The sequence below is a fragment of the Carassius auratus genome, chromosome 42, assembly GCF_003368295.1.
Source record: "Carassius auratus strain Wakin chromosome 42, ASM336829v1, whole genome shotgun sequence".
Lineage (NCBI taxonomy): Eukaryota > Metazoa > Chordata > Actinopteri > Cypriniformes > Cyprinidae > Carassius > Carassius auratus.
This window is the reverse complement of record NC_039284.1, coordinates 9,478,769-9,496,504: the sequence shown is the minus strand read 5'-3', so window position 1 is coordinate 9,496,504 and position 17,736 is coordinate 9,478,769. Positions and strand designations below refer to the sequence as shown.

The 17,736-nt window shown below is 36.3% G+C and overlaps 1 protein-coding gene across 2 annotated transcripts in view; it reads right to left on the bottom strand.

Annotated features, from left to right (window-relative positions):
- Positions 1–17,736, bottom strand: part of LOC113060578 (probable E3 ubiquitin-protein ligase RNF144A-A) — a 31,213-nt gene that overhangs the window by 12,009 nt on the left and 1,468 nt on the right. Inside the window, exons 1-2 of one of the 2 annotated variants that reach the window (XM_026229600.1) lie at positions 4,481–4,737; positions 484–634 (exon numbers count right to left, since the gene is read on the bottom strand). In XM_026229600.1, the coding sequence (XP_026085385.1) occupies positions 484–618 (135 nt within the window). In that variant the 5' untranslated portion in view covers positions 619–634; positions 4,481–4,737. Of the gene's footprint in view, positions 1–483; positions 635–4,480; positions 4,738–17,736 lie in introns of those variants that run through there. The other variant, XM_026229599.1, reaches the window with a different exon arrangement.

Sequence of the window (17,736 nt, the reverse complement as noted above, 5' to 3'; positions counted from 1 at the left end):
TGAATCACATTGCAAACCCCCCCCCCAAAAAAAAACAACTCAGCTGGCCTGTAGAGAATCTGTCTATAGCTGTGATCTCGACTTAAATATAGATATGGTTTTTTTTTTTTTTTTATGTCTGAAGCTTATGTAAGGATCCCACTTATTTATTTGTAGCTGTTCTGTACCTAAAACAGTGAAAACTAAAGACAGCAATAAAAGAATGAAATAATCCAGAGGATTATCCTTCATTCTTAAAATAAGGTAAAGAAATTTAATAAAATAAAGCACAAATTATTTTAAATTTTTATTGGAATCACTCAATTACTTTTTTTTTCAGCTTGTATATATAACTTTATCTCTTTATTCATTATTTATGTTACTTAACTTTGATAACATAAAATTACAAATAATTCTTAATTTATAATAATTATTAATATTGTTAATCAATCATTTCTTGAACCTGTTTTTGACCCCTGAAATCCATGTTTCGATGTTACTCACCAGAGTGCAGAAGACACATTGGCACTGGGTGATGGTGGTCATTTGCTCCAAGGGAAACTCTCCCAGACACAGTTTACAGGACACTAGCGGGTCCAGGGCCAAATCCCAGGTGGGACGGTACCTAGCTGTGGTCATGACGCCTGCCGCAGAGCTGAAAAACCCAGAATAGCTGCTATTAGAGAAAGCCCACACTTTAATACACCTATGCAACCAGTGCAAAGCTTTTAACCGCTGTCAATCTGAAGTGCCGACTGCTGCTGCAGCCACGATAAGTGCTTTTGTGATGCTCAGCGCTAATATCCAAGGCATCACAAACACCAACCCTCTAAATGCACATTAAATTAGCCATATTTCGTTTAGAGAAGGTCTAACAGAAGCGGTGCTGAAAGGGTCAGATACATTTACCCCCATTTATATTATATAGGCCTGGCCACAAAGTGCTTTTCTGAGATGCATTCGCGAGTCTACTCTGACTGTAATGGAATGAGAAGTCAGGACGGATAGATGAAGCAAATTTTCCTCTCCTGCTGCTGAATGAAAGATGACTTCACGGTGTGGTACTCCATAAATGAGAAGGTCGGGAGAGAGAGAGAGATAGAGAGAGAAAAAAAATCGTCCTTTACTCTCTGCCTACGTCTTTCCTTTTTACAGTTTTTCAGAGGGGGCTATTTTTGGAAGTCTCGACTATGAGACACTTCCATTTTCTGATGCTGAAGTGGGCTGTTTTCACAGAGAGTGTTTACAGGAAGTGCCTGTGAGGACATCACCGCTCTGCCTTGGCTGCTAGGCAACAGGGGGATGGGGAATGAGGAAGATACGCTTCTGCTGATGGTGGTACGAGTATTTAAGGCAGGTGCTGTTCTGCACTTGTGGCAGGATGAGGGAAGAAACTTTGGTCTGCATTTCAGGTATCTTGTGCTGAGAATCATTTGAGTCAATGCTGAAGTGGTTTGGTGAAGTGGTTAAGGTTTAGTACTAGCTACCGAAAAACACTTACTGTCACACCAGGTTATGCAGGTGCTGTTCTCATTTTATATGGAAATGTGGCACAATTGTGAGCAAATTGGTTGTCAAAGTCTTGTAGAGTGCAATAGTAATGCTCTGGATGTAAAAATGCCATTCATTTTCTCCCCAGGGGAACTGATAACTATTTCTTATAAACCGTTAAAGACAGTACTGTGAACTACAAGGTCATTGATCAATGGTAAATGCTTTTGGTGAAGCCATCAGCCTGTTATTTAACCATATTTTTTAAATAATAACTTTTAACTGGGGGAATATTGGAAGGAAACATCATTACCCATGATTCTGTGAAAAATCTCCACCCATATCAACTTTAGCACCCACCCACTCTTATGAAACACTTTGAAAGATTTAATAGTTTCCCCACACTCTCAAAATACTTCAATATTTAACAATAAATGTAAAATATGATCTTTAAAACTAGTTATTTCGCTCATGTAATCCACTGAGTACATGGGGTCATTCTGTCTTTTATTCGTATACTTGTTTTACTTCAGATCAAAGCTTGTAATGTTATGATTTACCTCGTAGCTGGTATTTTGTTTGGTGAATAGCTTATAACTCTTTAATAAAGAATTATTTTTAAAGTCCTAATGGGAAAAAGAATTGAAAAAATACTTCAGGAAAGTGGTCAGGTATAGATGTACATAGCGCAACACAACAAATTTTAATACTGTACTTAAGCACTCACCTTAATAGCTCTCATACGGAAAGCAGAAAGCTTTTGCATAAGACAATCAAATGTTATTTACTCTGAGCATAAGCACAGAATAAAAAAAAATCCCTTTAGTGCTACAGAGGTGGAAGTGTTCTTAAGATCTCACTCATCATTTCCACAAAAATTCTAGGCTGTTTCCACTTGATAAGATAAATGGGATGAAGTATTGATGGCTTGATAATGCACCAGTGTAGCCTCCTGTATCTCAAGAACAGAGATGCCAATGAAAGCAGATTTTGCTTGGTCTCGCTTGGCCCACATCCATCCATCAGAATTTTTGGCCAGGGAATCATATATGTGTGTGTGTTAGATATATATATATCTATATCTACACACACACACACAATGGGCCTGTTGAATGCTTGAATCTGGTTGGTTGATGAATGTTCTAAGTTGTGCAATTATTTATAGTAGTTCTGGGCAGGGCTTGACAGCATTATATGTCCATATTACTTCGCCAAATGATTTCAGTTATTTCAAAGGTCTTTACAAACTACAAAAGCAAAACAACCAAAACCCACAACACAAACCAAGTAATTATAGTATACAACAATATAAAAACACCAAATTATTTGCATGTTTTTGCCACAAAAGTATGTTTTATTATGTATAGAAAGCATACCCTAATTCTCCCACTCTCTCTACCTTACAAAGGCACACATATACAGTACGGACACAAACACACAGACACTCACACAGAATAATAGATCAATAACTTCAATTGCTACATGTCATTTCTCATAATCGAGTTCTTGAAGCAGATAAACTTGCAGTTTCGATTTTAGTAGAGTCGCTGCTGCCGATCACGGTTGAGAGATGCACAGAGACTCACAGAGGTAATTCACACACGCTTAATCTCGCTCTCTCACCCTCTAATAACTGTATTAATTGCTGCATTAGTCAGCTATCAATGGCTCCAGCCTCTGTTACTAGGTCTAAAATGTCATTTTGGAAATGGCAATGGAGGCTTGGAAATGAATCCTGCACACAAGTGTGTTTTAAGGACAAAAACCTGATGAATGTCTTGAAATGCTCTGCATTATTTGAGTTGTGGTAACCATAGTATAAGTGGAATAATTGACTCCAGTTCGTTGAATTATTAGAAAATAATTCACACTCCTCTTTGCATCGTGGCTGTATCACCACTTCTAATAATTCAATGGTCGTAGTCTATTAATCCTTACGATTGTGTGTGCATGTGTGTGTTTAGTACATACTGTACTAAATACGTGTGCTTCTGTAAAAGCACTAAAAGAATCTTTAATGGAATCATTAACTAGAATAATTAATTCCAAACAATTCTTATCCTACTTCACTCACCCTTTACATCAATCATCAAGGTGACAAATGTTCTGTGAGAAAAGGTGATGCATGGGAAATCTCCCTGAGCTGCGTTTCTCAGAAAGCAATTACCACTTTCCAACACTGAAACAATAACAAGGAAATACACAAGTAATCCACACAAAGCAGCCTCTAGAGAGAACATCACTATGACCTCGTCTCAGTTTCTTATCAGATCACTGAACAAAGAAAACAATCATTTATCATGAGCTCAGGCTGCAATTTGATCTACAACATTATGAAATAACTTACATTAAGGGACTGTTCACACAAAAATGACAATTCTGTTATTTTCTCACCTGCATATCAATGAAATGCATTTCTTTCTTCTCTGGAACAGAAAATGAGATTCTTAAAAGTGAAGAAAAATAAAAAGCTTTTTTGTCCATACAGTGAAAGACAGAAGGGTCTAGACTTGTTTTGGACTCCACTGACCTTAACTAGATGACAAGACAATCTTCACTATATATTCTTTTGTGTTCCAGAGAAGAAAAAAAGTCAGAGGATTTAGAAGACATGAGGGCAAGTAATTCAAGACAGATTTTACATCTCAACGACTTGTGACAGCTGGATGGACCATTAAGTGAAACCACACTCATTATTCAGGGTTTCAAGACCAAATTAGCCATCCAAATTATCTTGATTGGTTTTGAAAATAGCACATAACAGTTTTGTACGTAACAGTTACCACAGGTTTCATCACAATACCACACCAAACATTGCGGTTACTATCATAAACCAGTGGTAACTTTCTAAAACAACAAATTAAACAATTATTTTTACATATTTCTAAAGAAAATGTCATGTTCATCCAAGCATCAATAACTAGGGTATTCTGGCTGACAATATGATTTCCCTGATATTTGCTATTGCTCAGATAGTCACAAACATACAAGTAAATAGTTATTCTATTACCTTATCTTCTACTACACAGTTCTTTTTCTTCTTTAGACGTTCAGATATGAAATAGGTGCAGAAGGTGGAACCTCTCAAAGGTGCTGGTCTCCAAATCTCCCCTCCATTATTTATTCTCAGATAGAAATGGGTCAGTCTCACAATGAAAGCTGAGCAGTACAGCTGCCTGAATATTTCAAGATATGGATGTCTCAGTCCTAGCCTCCACAAACACGAGCACAGTGTTCCCTCACTTAACTTTATCTGACTTATGGGCTCTACTCAATCATTCTTGAAAATAGCAGAAGCATTTACCTGCCCCACAGGCTCAGTTCTTCCTCATTTATCACAACATAAAAGCATCATATTTCACAATCAATCATTGTGTTGTAATACTGTAGGGTTTCATAATGCTGTCAGACAGATAACTGCCCAAACGAGATCAGACAGATGCCAAAAAACACAGCAGACTGGGATGGGAACAGATAAAATGTAATGCTTTTCCCATGCACATTTAACACTGAAGAATGAACTGGCAGGGATTATTTGATTATTACCCTGAAACATTAGGCACAGAAAATAGGCCTAAGTGTCAACATCACATCTTGATCTTAATTGAAGCTTTATAAGTCCAATGTGGCTTTTTTAAATGTCGTTGAGTTTTATTTCCTTCCACTGGAGGTTGTAATGACCTGCAAGATTTCAAGATTTCAAGATCTGGTAAGGTCAAACTGAACTCAACATTATTTTTCACTTTGTTACTTTTGAAAAATCCAGCATGTCATGAGTTTAACCATTTACTACCATTAACAGTTTATGCCATGTATGCCAAGTATTTTGCTCAGAACACCTAAATTCACTAATTCCTTTTTTCCCCAAAAGTTTTTCAATGATTATCAGTCTTCAATTGTTAATCAAACACTGGTGTTTTTCATATTGCTAATAAAACAGAAATACAATAAAAGGCACCAAGGTTCAGTGAATAATTCAAAAATTACTAATGATAAGAGTCACAGAAACAGTTTCCCCATTAAGTAATGTTGTTCATTACAGCCTAATGCTGCATTCACATCATATCAGAACTACTGTAATTATAAGATGACAAGAGATTCCACTCACAGTGGTTCACTCCTTTGGACTCCAAATTATTTGCTTCTATGACAACAGTAAAATATTTAAATCATCACATGAATTCATTAACTCCATGCTATATGCTCTTGTAAAATAATAAAGAATAAAGAAATCTCTCCTGTTAAGAGGGTATAATAAAATTACATGACACCTAACTTTAACTTTGGAGGCCGCTGTCATTTTTGGTAATTTTACATGACATCAGGACAGTCAAATCAGAGCTTTACGTGTGCAAAGTGGACTTGAAGTTATACTTCAGTTTGCATATCTGTAGGCTTTGTATGTTTGCCAAGAAGCATAGTACTTTAAAATATAATTAGATTGATGTGTGCATATCAAATAGCCTTGAACAAGGCTCATCTAATCACATTTTAGAGTCTGAACTGTCTGATCTGTTTAAATTGAGCTTTTTAGATGTATCCACCATAGACCGTATAAAAACATGGACGTAGTGTCCGTGACGTCACCCATAGGTTTCTGAAGAGCGTTTTTTTAAAGCCAAAAGTGTGCAGAGCGGGCTGTCGCCATGTTGGCAGCACGTCACCGCGCATCCCTCCGAGGCAATCGAAAATGGCCAATAAGGCGGGAGCTGGTTGCTGAAGCCACGCCCACCTAGTGCCCCTGCGGTGAAAGCAACCGCAATCCACCTGTCACTCTAGTGACCACGCCCTTAATTATGCAGAACTTTAATAAAAATAAAAAAATCACCCCCTCACAGTTTTCATGAAGGGCAAAATTAGCTAGATATACTGAAATCATTTTTTGCACCAGGCTGTAAACATTTTTTTTTTTTTTTTTATGCTGTAAAGTTGAGCATTTTAACATGGGGAGTCTATGGGACTGACTCACTTCTGCAGCCAGCCTCCAGCGGCCAGTCGATGAATTACAGTTTTAGTCACTTCCTTGTTGGCCTCACGAGAGACAGCGGGAGGTTGCCGCTCGGTATCGACATTCAAATTCTGACCAATATTGATCAGTAACTAACACTTTCTGTAAAGCTGATTTGAAACAATGCGCATTGTGAAATGTGCTACATAAACTGAAATTGACAAGTGATATTTTTTCATGTTATGGCTGATAAAACACTGATTTTAGAATTCTATATTATTTTATCTAAATAAATGCAAAAATGAAAAACTAAAAACTTAAATTGTTTCTATTTGCATCACATAATTACAATGAACAGTATATTTGGATTCTGAAAAGGATTTGATGTGAAAAGATGGGAATGTCCCTGAATGGAGAAACCCTGGTGGTTTTTCTTTTAGCTGCATTGCTCTCTGACTGCAGGCTGTGTGTCCGCCCACTGAGGTGGGATGTCAGCAATGAGTCTGTCTATCTGTAAAGGTTATTCCTGGACTCCTGAAAAAAACTATAACCCCATTAAACCGCCACATTATCGATTCTGAGCTTGTTTTTTTCCTGCATATGACACGTGTGTGCTAGACTAGAGACGATCGTGGAAGGATTCATTTCACAAGATATGTGCTGTGAGACACGTGCTCATTGCTTGACAGTGTGTGCATCCCCCCTCCATTATTTCAGCATTTTAATTTAGAGATGCTTCCATTTATATCGTTTTGAACGCAGTATGAAATAGATGCACGAAACTCACGTACTGACAGACTTTCACGTGCGCTTTGTGTTTGTTGTCCTGACAACAAACACAAAGATTGAGGCTGTGGTTAAATGCACGTGCATCTCTGAATACTTTTATGATACGAAACTGATGTAAACAGTCAGATATGTTTTTAGAACAAGGCAAATCATATATGTCGAAACAGATCTGTGCATTAGTGTGAATGCAGCTGCCACTGTCTAAGATGTCATTAGTAATAATTTCACAGCAATAATGCTGAGAAAAAAAAGAAAAACCCATATCTATGATTGTCTGTAAACTTTCGGATACTTAAAGCACTCTCAGATACTGAAAGTACTTTTTGTTTATCACTTGTAATTGTATCCCCCCCATTACTTTTTGCTTGTATGTTTTGAAGCTATATTTAGTTGGTTAAATTCTTAACAATTGTCTTAATATTATATATATATATATATATATATATATATATATATATATATATATATATATATATATATATATATATATATATATATATATATATAATTTAATAAAGGCACAAAATACATTTTATATAAAATTTATATGAAAATGTAGCCATGTACAGTAATATTTCAAACTGAGGATGCAACACATTGTTATGCATTATGATATTGAATTGAATCGAATAGCTGACATGAATCGCAAATCGAACAATATTTTTTTGCTTTTTTATTTTTTATTCAATACTCTTTACGCAACTGGTGCGATGAATAAGTAAAATATGACAAAAGTATTCGTTGATGACTAGAGGAAGCCATGTTCAAATGTATTTGACAGATGTCACAAGTCATTTTTTGGAGCATGTTCAAATAAATATTCATTTTAGACTAAGCAAGACGTTTTAATGGACGTTTAACGGTATGAAGACCTCTTGTAAGTCAAAAGATCAAAAAAATGTATTTGTGATGTAATGAACTCTTTAAGGCAAATCAGTTCACTTAGTGGCCATCTTGCAGCCATTTTCTCAAATTCATATCAAGATATTTATTTCACAGTTCTTCCAAGAATGCAACCGTAACTGACTAACACTAGTATAAGTAAAAACAGATTTTAGAATTTGTCCGAATTTACATGGAAGACAAGAAATTAGTGCATAAAAGCTAAAAACTTCAAGTCACAGTAACCCTGTGCAGACCCTGAGCTGTAAGTTCAAAGTGAAAAGCAAGCACATGTGCAACTGTTCCCTCACTGTTTGTTTGCCCTTGCCAAATGACCCACATTTATCACCCCAAGTGATTGAGTGCTCTTTTATTTTTGGCTCTGTGTTTATAAACTTTGGGATCCCAGAGGTGAAGCATTCCCAGTGCGCACAGAGACTATTATCTTCCGCTCCCAGCAGTGAGATCAAGACTGAAAAATCTACAACAGGCTGCTTTACTGAGACGATACATCAAGCCATCATCCTCCTCTTCATTCATCAAGGGTTATTTTGTAGTTCAGTGACTCAGACAAGGCTACAATAACAAGCTTGCATGAAAACAAGGGCCAATGCCAGCCTTCAACCCTGGCATGCGTCATTTATGACACCAACATTTCTCTCAGATTAGTTTCCTTGAACGTCATGGGCTAGATTAATAGTCAGCACTTCCAAAAAACTAGTCTAAATAAGAAGGTTGTGTTTTTGAGCGCTCTAGATTGTAAAAACATTTTGACTAAATCAGTTCATTTCAAACTTCATTAAAGATAGTATCCTTTTTGGGAATAAAGCATAAAACCAGGTAGCTGGTTGAAGCTGGTTCGAGATGGTTCAGGAGTTTGATCAATTGGGTTAAAACTCAAAAGGGCTGATATAGACCTAGTTATTGGAATGAGTCAAGATGGCCAATTAGTCATGCAACAACTGTCTATTAATTTAGTGACGTCCATATCCACACACATTGAAATTGGGTGTCTTACCCTGCATTTTGTACTTTTTTTTTTGTCCAACAAACCCCAAGAATTGTCTTCTCTAAACAACCCATAACAAATAGGCTACATCAGATCAAGATCATGGGAACACAGAACAAGTTCATACAAGCTTCTACAAGCTTCCCAAAGACAGATTACTCATTTAGACAACCCACCGACTAGTCAAATTCAAAACTATGCACTTTTGTGCATGCCTACTTGGTAGACAAAGGGTGTCCAATCCTGTTCCTGCAGAGTGTAGCTCCAACGATCTCCAACACTACCGTCTGGAAGTTTCTCATGAATCTGAAGACCTCGATTAGATGGTTCAGATGTGTTTGACTGGGGTTGGAGCTAAACTCTGTAGGACAGTGTCCCTCCAGGAGCAGATTTAGACACCAATTTGGTAGACAATCTTGGTTGACCTGATCAGACCGTGGCTCCAAAATTGGTTTCAAAATTGACAGACCGGCTAAAATAACTTAACCTGGTATGACCAGGTTTCTCTAGCAGTGTAAGAAGGAGAATCAAGATGTGTTGATCAAAGAAGCGCAGTTTGAACATTTCAGACAAGTACTGACTTGGTAGAAAAAACAGCTGAATAACGAGGAAGAGCTCTCAGACAGCCTGAAGGAAGAATATCTTGGAAAGCAAAGACAATCTGATTAAAGTTACAGGAGTATGTTCTGTAAAGGTCAATCGTCCAAAATAAGGACAGGATTTCTCTAATGTTCTGAGGTCACTCTGCCTAACATTTCCAGATGGTCGGAAACATTTTCCAGTGTGACTAAAAAGCATACCATTATCTCCAAGGATGAATATGGTTAAAGCAGAATTAAAACAGTGAGAAATTTAGCCTCTATGTAGTGTGAAAACAAGGATTTGAATGAAAAAAAAAACATCAGCTATGTCAGAGTAAAAGTAAATCAAAATATGAAGAGACATCGGTCTTCTCAGAAGCCTTGTGGCACACCATTTGTGCCTGAATAAATAAAAGGATATGACAAGCATGCTGCGGAGTACTTATTTCTATTGACACGATCAGAGACTGAGAGCCTGAGGTTATCTATGAATTCCATCTGTTGTCACTCAAGGTTCTGCTCCTCAAAAAAAGAAAAAAATAAAAATGAAAAATAAAAAAACAAAAAAAAATTACGTTTTATCCATTAAACTTCATACCAAGAACATTTTATGTGAGAAATAGAGAAAATAAAGCATTTAGCCAACAATAAAACATAAGACATGGACAAATATGTTTGCTTTTCATATAGAAAAGGTCTTTTCACCATTCACATGCTTCTTTTCTCTACCTTTAGTTGGAAAACACAGTTATGAAGTGTCGCCCATAGACAGTAGTTATGAATAAGCTTTGAATCACAGATGCTGAGGTCATGACATGCCCAAACTTCTATTCTTCAGCAAACACACCCACACTGGAAAACACTTCATACACAATGTACTGCATTGTCTTGGATTGACACTCCGGACACACACGTCCATCTCATAGTTTTGCTGAAACTGAAACGAGTAGCTGAAAATAAAATTATTTTAACATTATTGTACAAAATAATAAGCTGGCACAAAATGTTCTGCGCCATTAAATAATGTATTTTTCTTTTGCAGCTTAACGGATAAGTCAGGCTTCACTAGTTTGCTGAGGCAATCATGAAAAATCTTCATGTTTTAAAAGTTATTGAGGAAGGTTATTGTAAAATAAAGATATTAGGAAGTACAGTGACTACGTAAGATAAAAAGCTACAAATGTGAGATCAGAGTCTGAATTATAATATATAAAATTGCAATTCTAACAAATTGTTACATAATAAGATAAAAACTTACCATTTACCACCAAATGTGAGATCTGCAAAATCTAATCAGTTCCATACGTCAGTGGAAAGCTTATTTATTCAGATGATGTATAAATCTCAATTTAGAAGAATTGACACTGAAGACTGGTTTTGTGGTCCACGGTCACACACACACACACACAAACACACACACATATATACTCTGCCCTCCATAAGTATTGGAATAGTAAAGACAAAATTGCTTTCTCTGCTTAGGAGTCAAGACATTTGCAAATATGATTAAAAGATGAATATGTGACAAAACTACAGAATGTCAAATTTTATTATTAGGTCTTTCGATACATGCATGCTTTACCAAATAAAAAAGGACAGCACTTTTAGAGTTCATCCCACTATTTGATGTGAGCATAATTATTGGAACAGCTGAATTTAAGGCAGATGTAAAAGATTAAAAGCTAATATTTAGTTACCGATCCCTTGCATGTAATCAGAGCAACCTGCAACCCATAGACATCAGCAGACTCTTGGTCTTATACTTTAATGCCTTTAATGCAGCCAATTCCAACTGTTGTTTTGGGGAGTTTCTGTCTTTAGTCTCCTCTTCAGCTGGTGAAATTAATGTTCAGTCGGATTTAAATCTGGAGACTGATTTGGGGCCACCTCCACCAAGCTTTACAGATGAGATATGCTTTGCAGTTCACTTTTTTTTCCACACTTTTGCTTTCCAATCACTTAGATAAAGGTTTATCTTTGTCTCATCTTGGTCCATCAACTCTCACATTTGTGAAGAATCTTGCCTTTCTATTTTTGGTGCTGATCTGAGGTTTGCCTCTTGCTGTGTAGCTTCTGTAATTCTGTGTCAGATTCTCCTGCTGACTGTAGATTGACAGAGCATCACCCCAGCGTTCTGGAGGTTATTGATTTTACAGACATGTATTTTAAGGGTTCGTTTTCACAGCTTTTATCATGATATGATTCATCAATCATCAGCCATCAACTACTGTTGTTTTTCTCAGCCAATAAGGTCACTGGTTGCTGATGTCGCTGGTAGTTTCCAAACTCTTGATTTCTCAAAGACCTTTGTTGTTCCTATAGTTATAATTGACAATAACTTTTCTTTTAGCATCCAAATTGCATGCTTTTCTTTCAGAGTCAGCTTCCTGTCTCCATCCTGGTTAGTCTGTGTCATCGCCGAATGCAAGACTTAGAATGTAGAATCAATGGATATAACTGATAAGACACATTCCCTGCTTTTAATATCTGAAAAATTAAAGCAACAGGACACAGCTGAACTCGTAGAAAGACCTGTGAGGCATCTGTTCCAATACTTGTGCTCACATCAGATAGGGAGATGAAACTCTAAAAGTGCTGATCTTCTTAGCTGGTAAAACATCTTTGTGTTGAATCACCCAATAATAAAACGTGACATTCTGTAGTTGTGTCTCATATTCATCTTTTAATCATATTTACCGATTTCTAGACTCGACAAAAAACAGAACAATTTTGTCTTTACTGTTCCAATACTTATGGAGGGCACTGTATGTCCAAGTCACAATTGTGAGCTGTAACGTTGCAATTCTGAGAAATAAGTCACACTGTGAGATAAATTGTTGCAATTATAAGAAATAGAGTCTTAAAATGTGAAATATTAAGTTGCAGTTAAAAATGGTTATGAATGATGGAATTTGGTGATTCAAAAACACGGCATCATGTATGAACATACCATTTTCTTTGCACTGAACTGTTGCTGAATTATTGGTACATCTACCATCATTGTGGTACCAAAATGTTGTGCAGTGCTGTATAATGTGGCAAAGCCCTGCAAGGTTGCAGCCCTCAATGCCTGATGAGTTCACACATTGCCATCAAGCTACTAACATGCAAATGTCTCATTTTATCACCAGCCACATGCGGCAATGCTTGATTCTACAGGACAGGGTGAGCTGCCAGGTTTTGAGTGGGTACCGTCTGTGAACTGGATGAATAAAAAATTATACCTGTCAATTAGACAGGTACTGCAGTTTAAATTCACATCAGACAAGCTTGAAGCAAGCTTGCTTAACAACCATCATACACAAAATTAACAGGTACTAGTCAGTTACAAATATTAAGTTATCAACTTGATAACAGTGGACAGTGACTGATCCAAACTTGACTTGTATGAGTCTTTTGGTGTGACTCGTTTATTTTTATTCTTTAATGAATCCCAAAGTGGTCTTGGCATGCTCACTTTGGAAAATCACCTTGTGCATAAGCAACTTTTATACACGATGCTACTGGGACTCATCCTGCAAAATATCTGACTCAATCAGATGTGATCCCAGCTGAGGTCACCTTCTGCCATGAGCCAGCCAGTCTCCTGATGCATTACAGTGCTTTGCGTTAACTGCTTTCTCATCCACAGCTGGTGGGCAGCAACAATGTAGCTTTTGATATCACAGATAGGAATAACTAACAGAGAAAACCATGGTATGTGATTAAGAGGCTACATTTAGGAAATACTCAATTTCAGAAAAAAAAAATCTTTACCATCTTGTGTGATAATAGCAACACAGATTGGAATCCGGAGGTATTCAGTACAACTGCTACGGAATCTTTAAGAAATTAATATATGATTGGAAAAGCTAATTGTCATTCATTATTTATTAATTGGTAAGGCAAAAACAAAATCCTATCTGTTGTCATATCTCAAAATTAAATTGCAAAATGGTCCTTGCATCTCAAAACTCACCTACTTCCAAATGCTTGCCATAACTTAACAGCTTTAAGTGCTCTGTAATGCATTTAGTGCATTGGATGTATGCGTGTGGGGGCTGAGAAGGTCAAACAAGGCCATATTATGGTTAAATATATACTATTCTTGTCTGTGAAGCTCACCTATAGATTAAAACACATTAGCAAAGCTAATAAATCTCTTCATGGATTTCCAGTAAAATTTCAAGACATAACTGCGGTCCCAAGTCAGTTGGATTAAATAAGAGTTATTAAATAATACAGCCAGGTCAAGCTATTCAGCGTTCTTTTGTTATTGAAGAGTTATTTGCAGCACAATTAATTGTATTTGAATCATTATCATGACTTCTGCTTGGTTTGAGTTATAATTAATTGTTTTGAGCATAATTAAGCATACATCTTTTTTTCTCATATGAAGTTTCTGTTAAACATTGGTAACAAGCCTCCATGAGCTTTCATGCCTGACGTTCCCAGTTGTTAAGAGTTAGAGCTTTTCTTTTCACTTTCTGACTAGTGCTTTACTTCATTTTATTAACCTGGCAACCCTATGCAAGTGTTCTCTCTGGATATAATCAAGAGCCAATGACCTGAAAAATGCTACATAATTTGGAATTATTGAAATTGATATTAGGAATTTTATGGTTTAAGCATTTGAGAGAAGTTTGTTAAAGCTTTTCCAATTTTCCAAATGTAGAGTGTGTGTTAATGTATGATCAATACATTTAGGAAACTACATAAGGTCATATAAACTTTGCTCATGAGTTGATATTTTCTGGATTTTTGATGGTGAGAAAGTCAAAAATTTTGATGAAACGTAAACAAATTTCTCAAATGCAAACCTTCGTGATTATTAGTTATGAATATGTGTATTATCAGTTTAACCATTATAGTCTAGCCTTTAAGTAAGCCTCTGATAAGTGCTTTTTAACACTATGCACACAATTTGTCTTCTTTTGTCTTGAAAAGGATTAATAGTCCAGAATCATACATTAAATCTTTTCACTAGCCTGACACATAGCTAATATTTATTGAGCAAAAATTTTTATTATTATATTCTTTAGACATAATTTGTACTTGCTGCTGTGTCACCACAACCTTTGGTTGAACTGAAGCATCTGCTATAAACAGCGAAAATAAAGGCTATTAGGAAAAAAAAAAAAGTTTGTTTTCTGGTTACCATTCAAGCCACCAATTTGATTCAAAGGTTTCTGATGGACGAATAGTAAAAGTTATACTTCAGATTGTCTGTTCTGGTAAGGAAAGACAAGAGGACTAAATTTGGGAGTGTCATTTTGACAGTTATGTGTAATGCAATTACTTAATCTCTATTAAACTCAGCCTGCATAACCCTGTCATATACAGTGCACTCGTCACTAATTTTGCGGTTTAAGTATATAAATGATACAAGTGCAGATAATTGTTCTACAGTCGATGTTAAAATGCAAAACATGGAGGACAAAGAGCTGGATGTTAATGATTCAAATGCACAGTCAAGCACATAGTCAATTCCAGAGATAACACTCATCAGATAAGGACTCTCCTCTACTGTAAACAGACCGCTGTTATCCCATTTACAAACCCTTCTGTGTATGAGCCTACAAATGTTTTAAGATTATTATAATACCAACAGACATATTCGGCGAAAACATGAAACAGACATGTCAAAGAGTATGATTTATACAAAGTTGAAAATAAGGATGGATTTTCACAAAATTTTAGACAAATAAATCAAAAGTATGCAATGTTTAGTAGAGAAATAGGTAGGTTTTCAAATGATTAAATTTTAAAGGGGTCATAAGATGCAATTCAAATTTTTCCTTTCTCTTCGGAGTGTTACAAGCTCTTGGTGCATGAAGAAGATCTGTAAAGTTAAAAAAAAGAAGACTCTGCCTCGCCCCCTAAAACGGCTCATTCAATCACGCCCCACATGTCTACATCACTATGTGTAAATATTTGCATAATGCTGCCCAAATGTTCACGCAAAAAAAGAAGGCTTGGTTTCAGTAACCGCAGTTAGTGTTGATCCAGCCACGTCAGGGAGATGCTGTGTGTTTCTAGGTGCAAGCAAAAGCACTTTATTTGGCTTGCCGAAAGTAGATGCTAGGGCTGTGCAAAAAATCGAAATCGATTTTCATGCACATCTCATCAGTAAAGACGCTCCTGTAACTAGAAGTATTATCTCCAGCACGTGTGTTCAGATCAGGGTTGCCAGGTTTTCACAACAAATCCTGCCCAGTTGCTTCTCAAAACTAGTCTAAAACTAATCGCGATTACAGGAGGTTCCCAGATAAAAAAAAAAAAATTGCTTCCCGGGGTTAAAATATACGGGGTTTTTTTTGGCATGGTTTTCTTGTAAAAAATTTGCATTTTAGGAGATAACGTTATTGGTATTGGGGTTGCTTCGAACCGCGGACATGTAAAACTACCGCAGACTTGGCAACACTGGTTCAGGTGGAGCGGCAGTTACTACACAGAGCCGTAGTCTACCGACAACTAACACAAAATTGCTTTCAAAATTGACAAAGAATCGCCACCAATTTTAAAATCGGTTTTAATGTTGCCAAGTCTGTGGTTATTTTTCATGTCCGCGGGTCGAAGCGACAATACCAATAACGTGATATTTAGACCCTAAAATGCGAATTTTACCAAGGCAACCATGCCATAAAACTTACATTTTAACCCCGGAAATCTATTTTTATCGGGGAACCTCCTGGAAACGCGATTGTGGACTAGTTTCGAGAAGCAGCTGGGCAGGATTTGTTGTGAAAACCTGGAAACCACAATCTGAACGCACGTGCTGGAGATATGCTTCTAATTACAGGAGCGTATTTACTGATGAGATGTGCATGAAAATCGCGTTCGATTTTTTTTGCACAGCCCTAGTAGATGCATTTTTAGGAATCTTTAAGGTTACTTAAAACAGAACGGCAACGCATTTTATGGACGACCATTTTGTGAACCTAGGAGGAGAGGGAATTCTGATTTTGCAATGATAATCTGGCACTTCTGAATCAGCTACTGTATGTTTTGTTATTAGTTTAAGTATTTGCTATTCACCGTTCAAATGCAGAGTTTTGTGTGTGTGTGTGTGTGTGTGTGTGTATGCACGCCAGGGTCACATTGTGGAGTCAGCTGTCTTAACGGTCAGTGGCTTTCGGGCTTGAACTGATGGTAAAATGAAGTACATTATTATCTGTCTTTACATTTATTTTGAAAGATGAAGCTCACGATTATGGAAAGGGGCGTTACATTTCTGACACGTGCTTGCGGTGTTCGTCCAATCACAATGCACTGTGTCAGTTGCCCAATCAGAGTAGATTACACTTGTCGAAAGGAGAGACTTTGTAGAAAACAATGAATTTGAACTTTAAAACTGGTCAACTTATTCTGTTACACCAAAAACACAAAATAATGATCTTTAAAAAAAGCATCATATGACCTCTTTAAATGGTTGATAATTTTTTTTTTTTTATTAATTTGATTACCACCATTTTTTCAAATAAATGTATATAAAATCATAAAACAATTAAAAAAGAAAGAATTTTGGGAAGGTTCAATATAATTAACCCTAATATTGTTGTTTAGATTAAAAAAAAAAATACATTGATTAAAGTTGTATCAATTCACTCTATAACATGCTTTTTGATGATTGAAATTAATGAAACCATCAATATTCTAGAAAAATTCAAACACAAAATCAGAACCATTGTAACCCATATAAATCATGATTTGGAGCCAGGTTACTAAGTGAATGCTGGGTGTTGAGTAAATACCATGCAGAAGCAGTGCAGTATAACATGCCATGTAAACATGGCAGTTAGCAACATTTGGTGTGTCAAACCTTAGCAGCCACTAGTAATAAAATAAAAATAAAAGTGCTTCACGTTGCCATAGAATAACCTTTTTGTCTAAATAGTTCCATTAAAAGAACATTTCTTTTTCACGAAAGGTTCTTTGTGGGAATAGAAGGTTCTTCAGATTATAAAAAGGTAAGAAAGAGATGGTTCTTTAAAGAACCTTTGACTAAATGTTTCTTTATGAAACCAAAAATGGTTCTTCTATGACATCGCTGTGAAGAACCTTTTGAGCACCTTTAT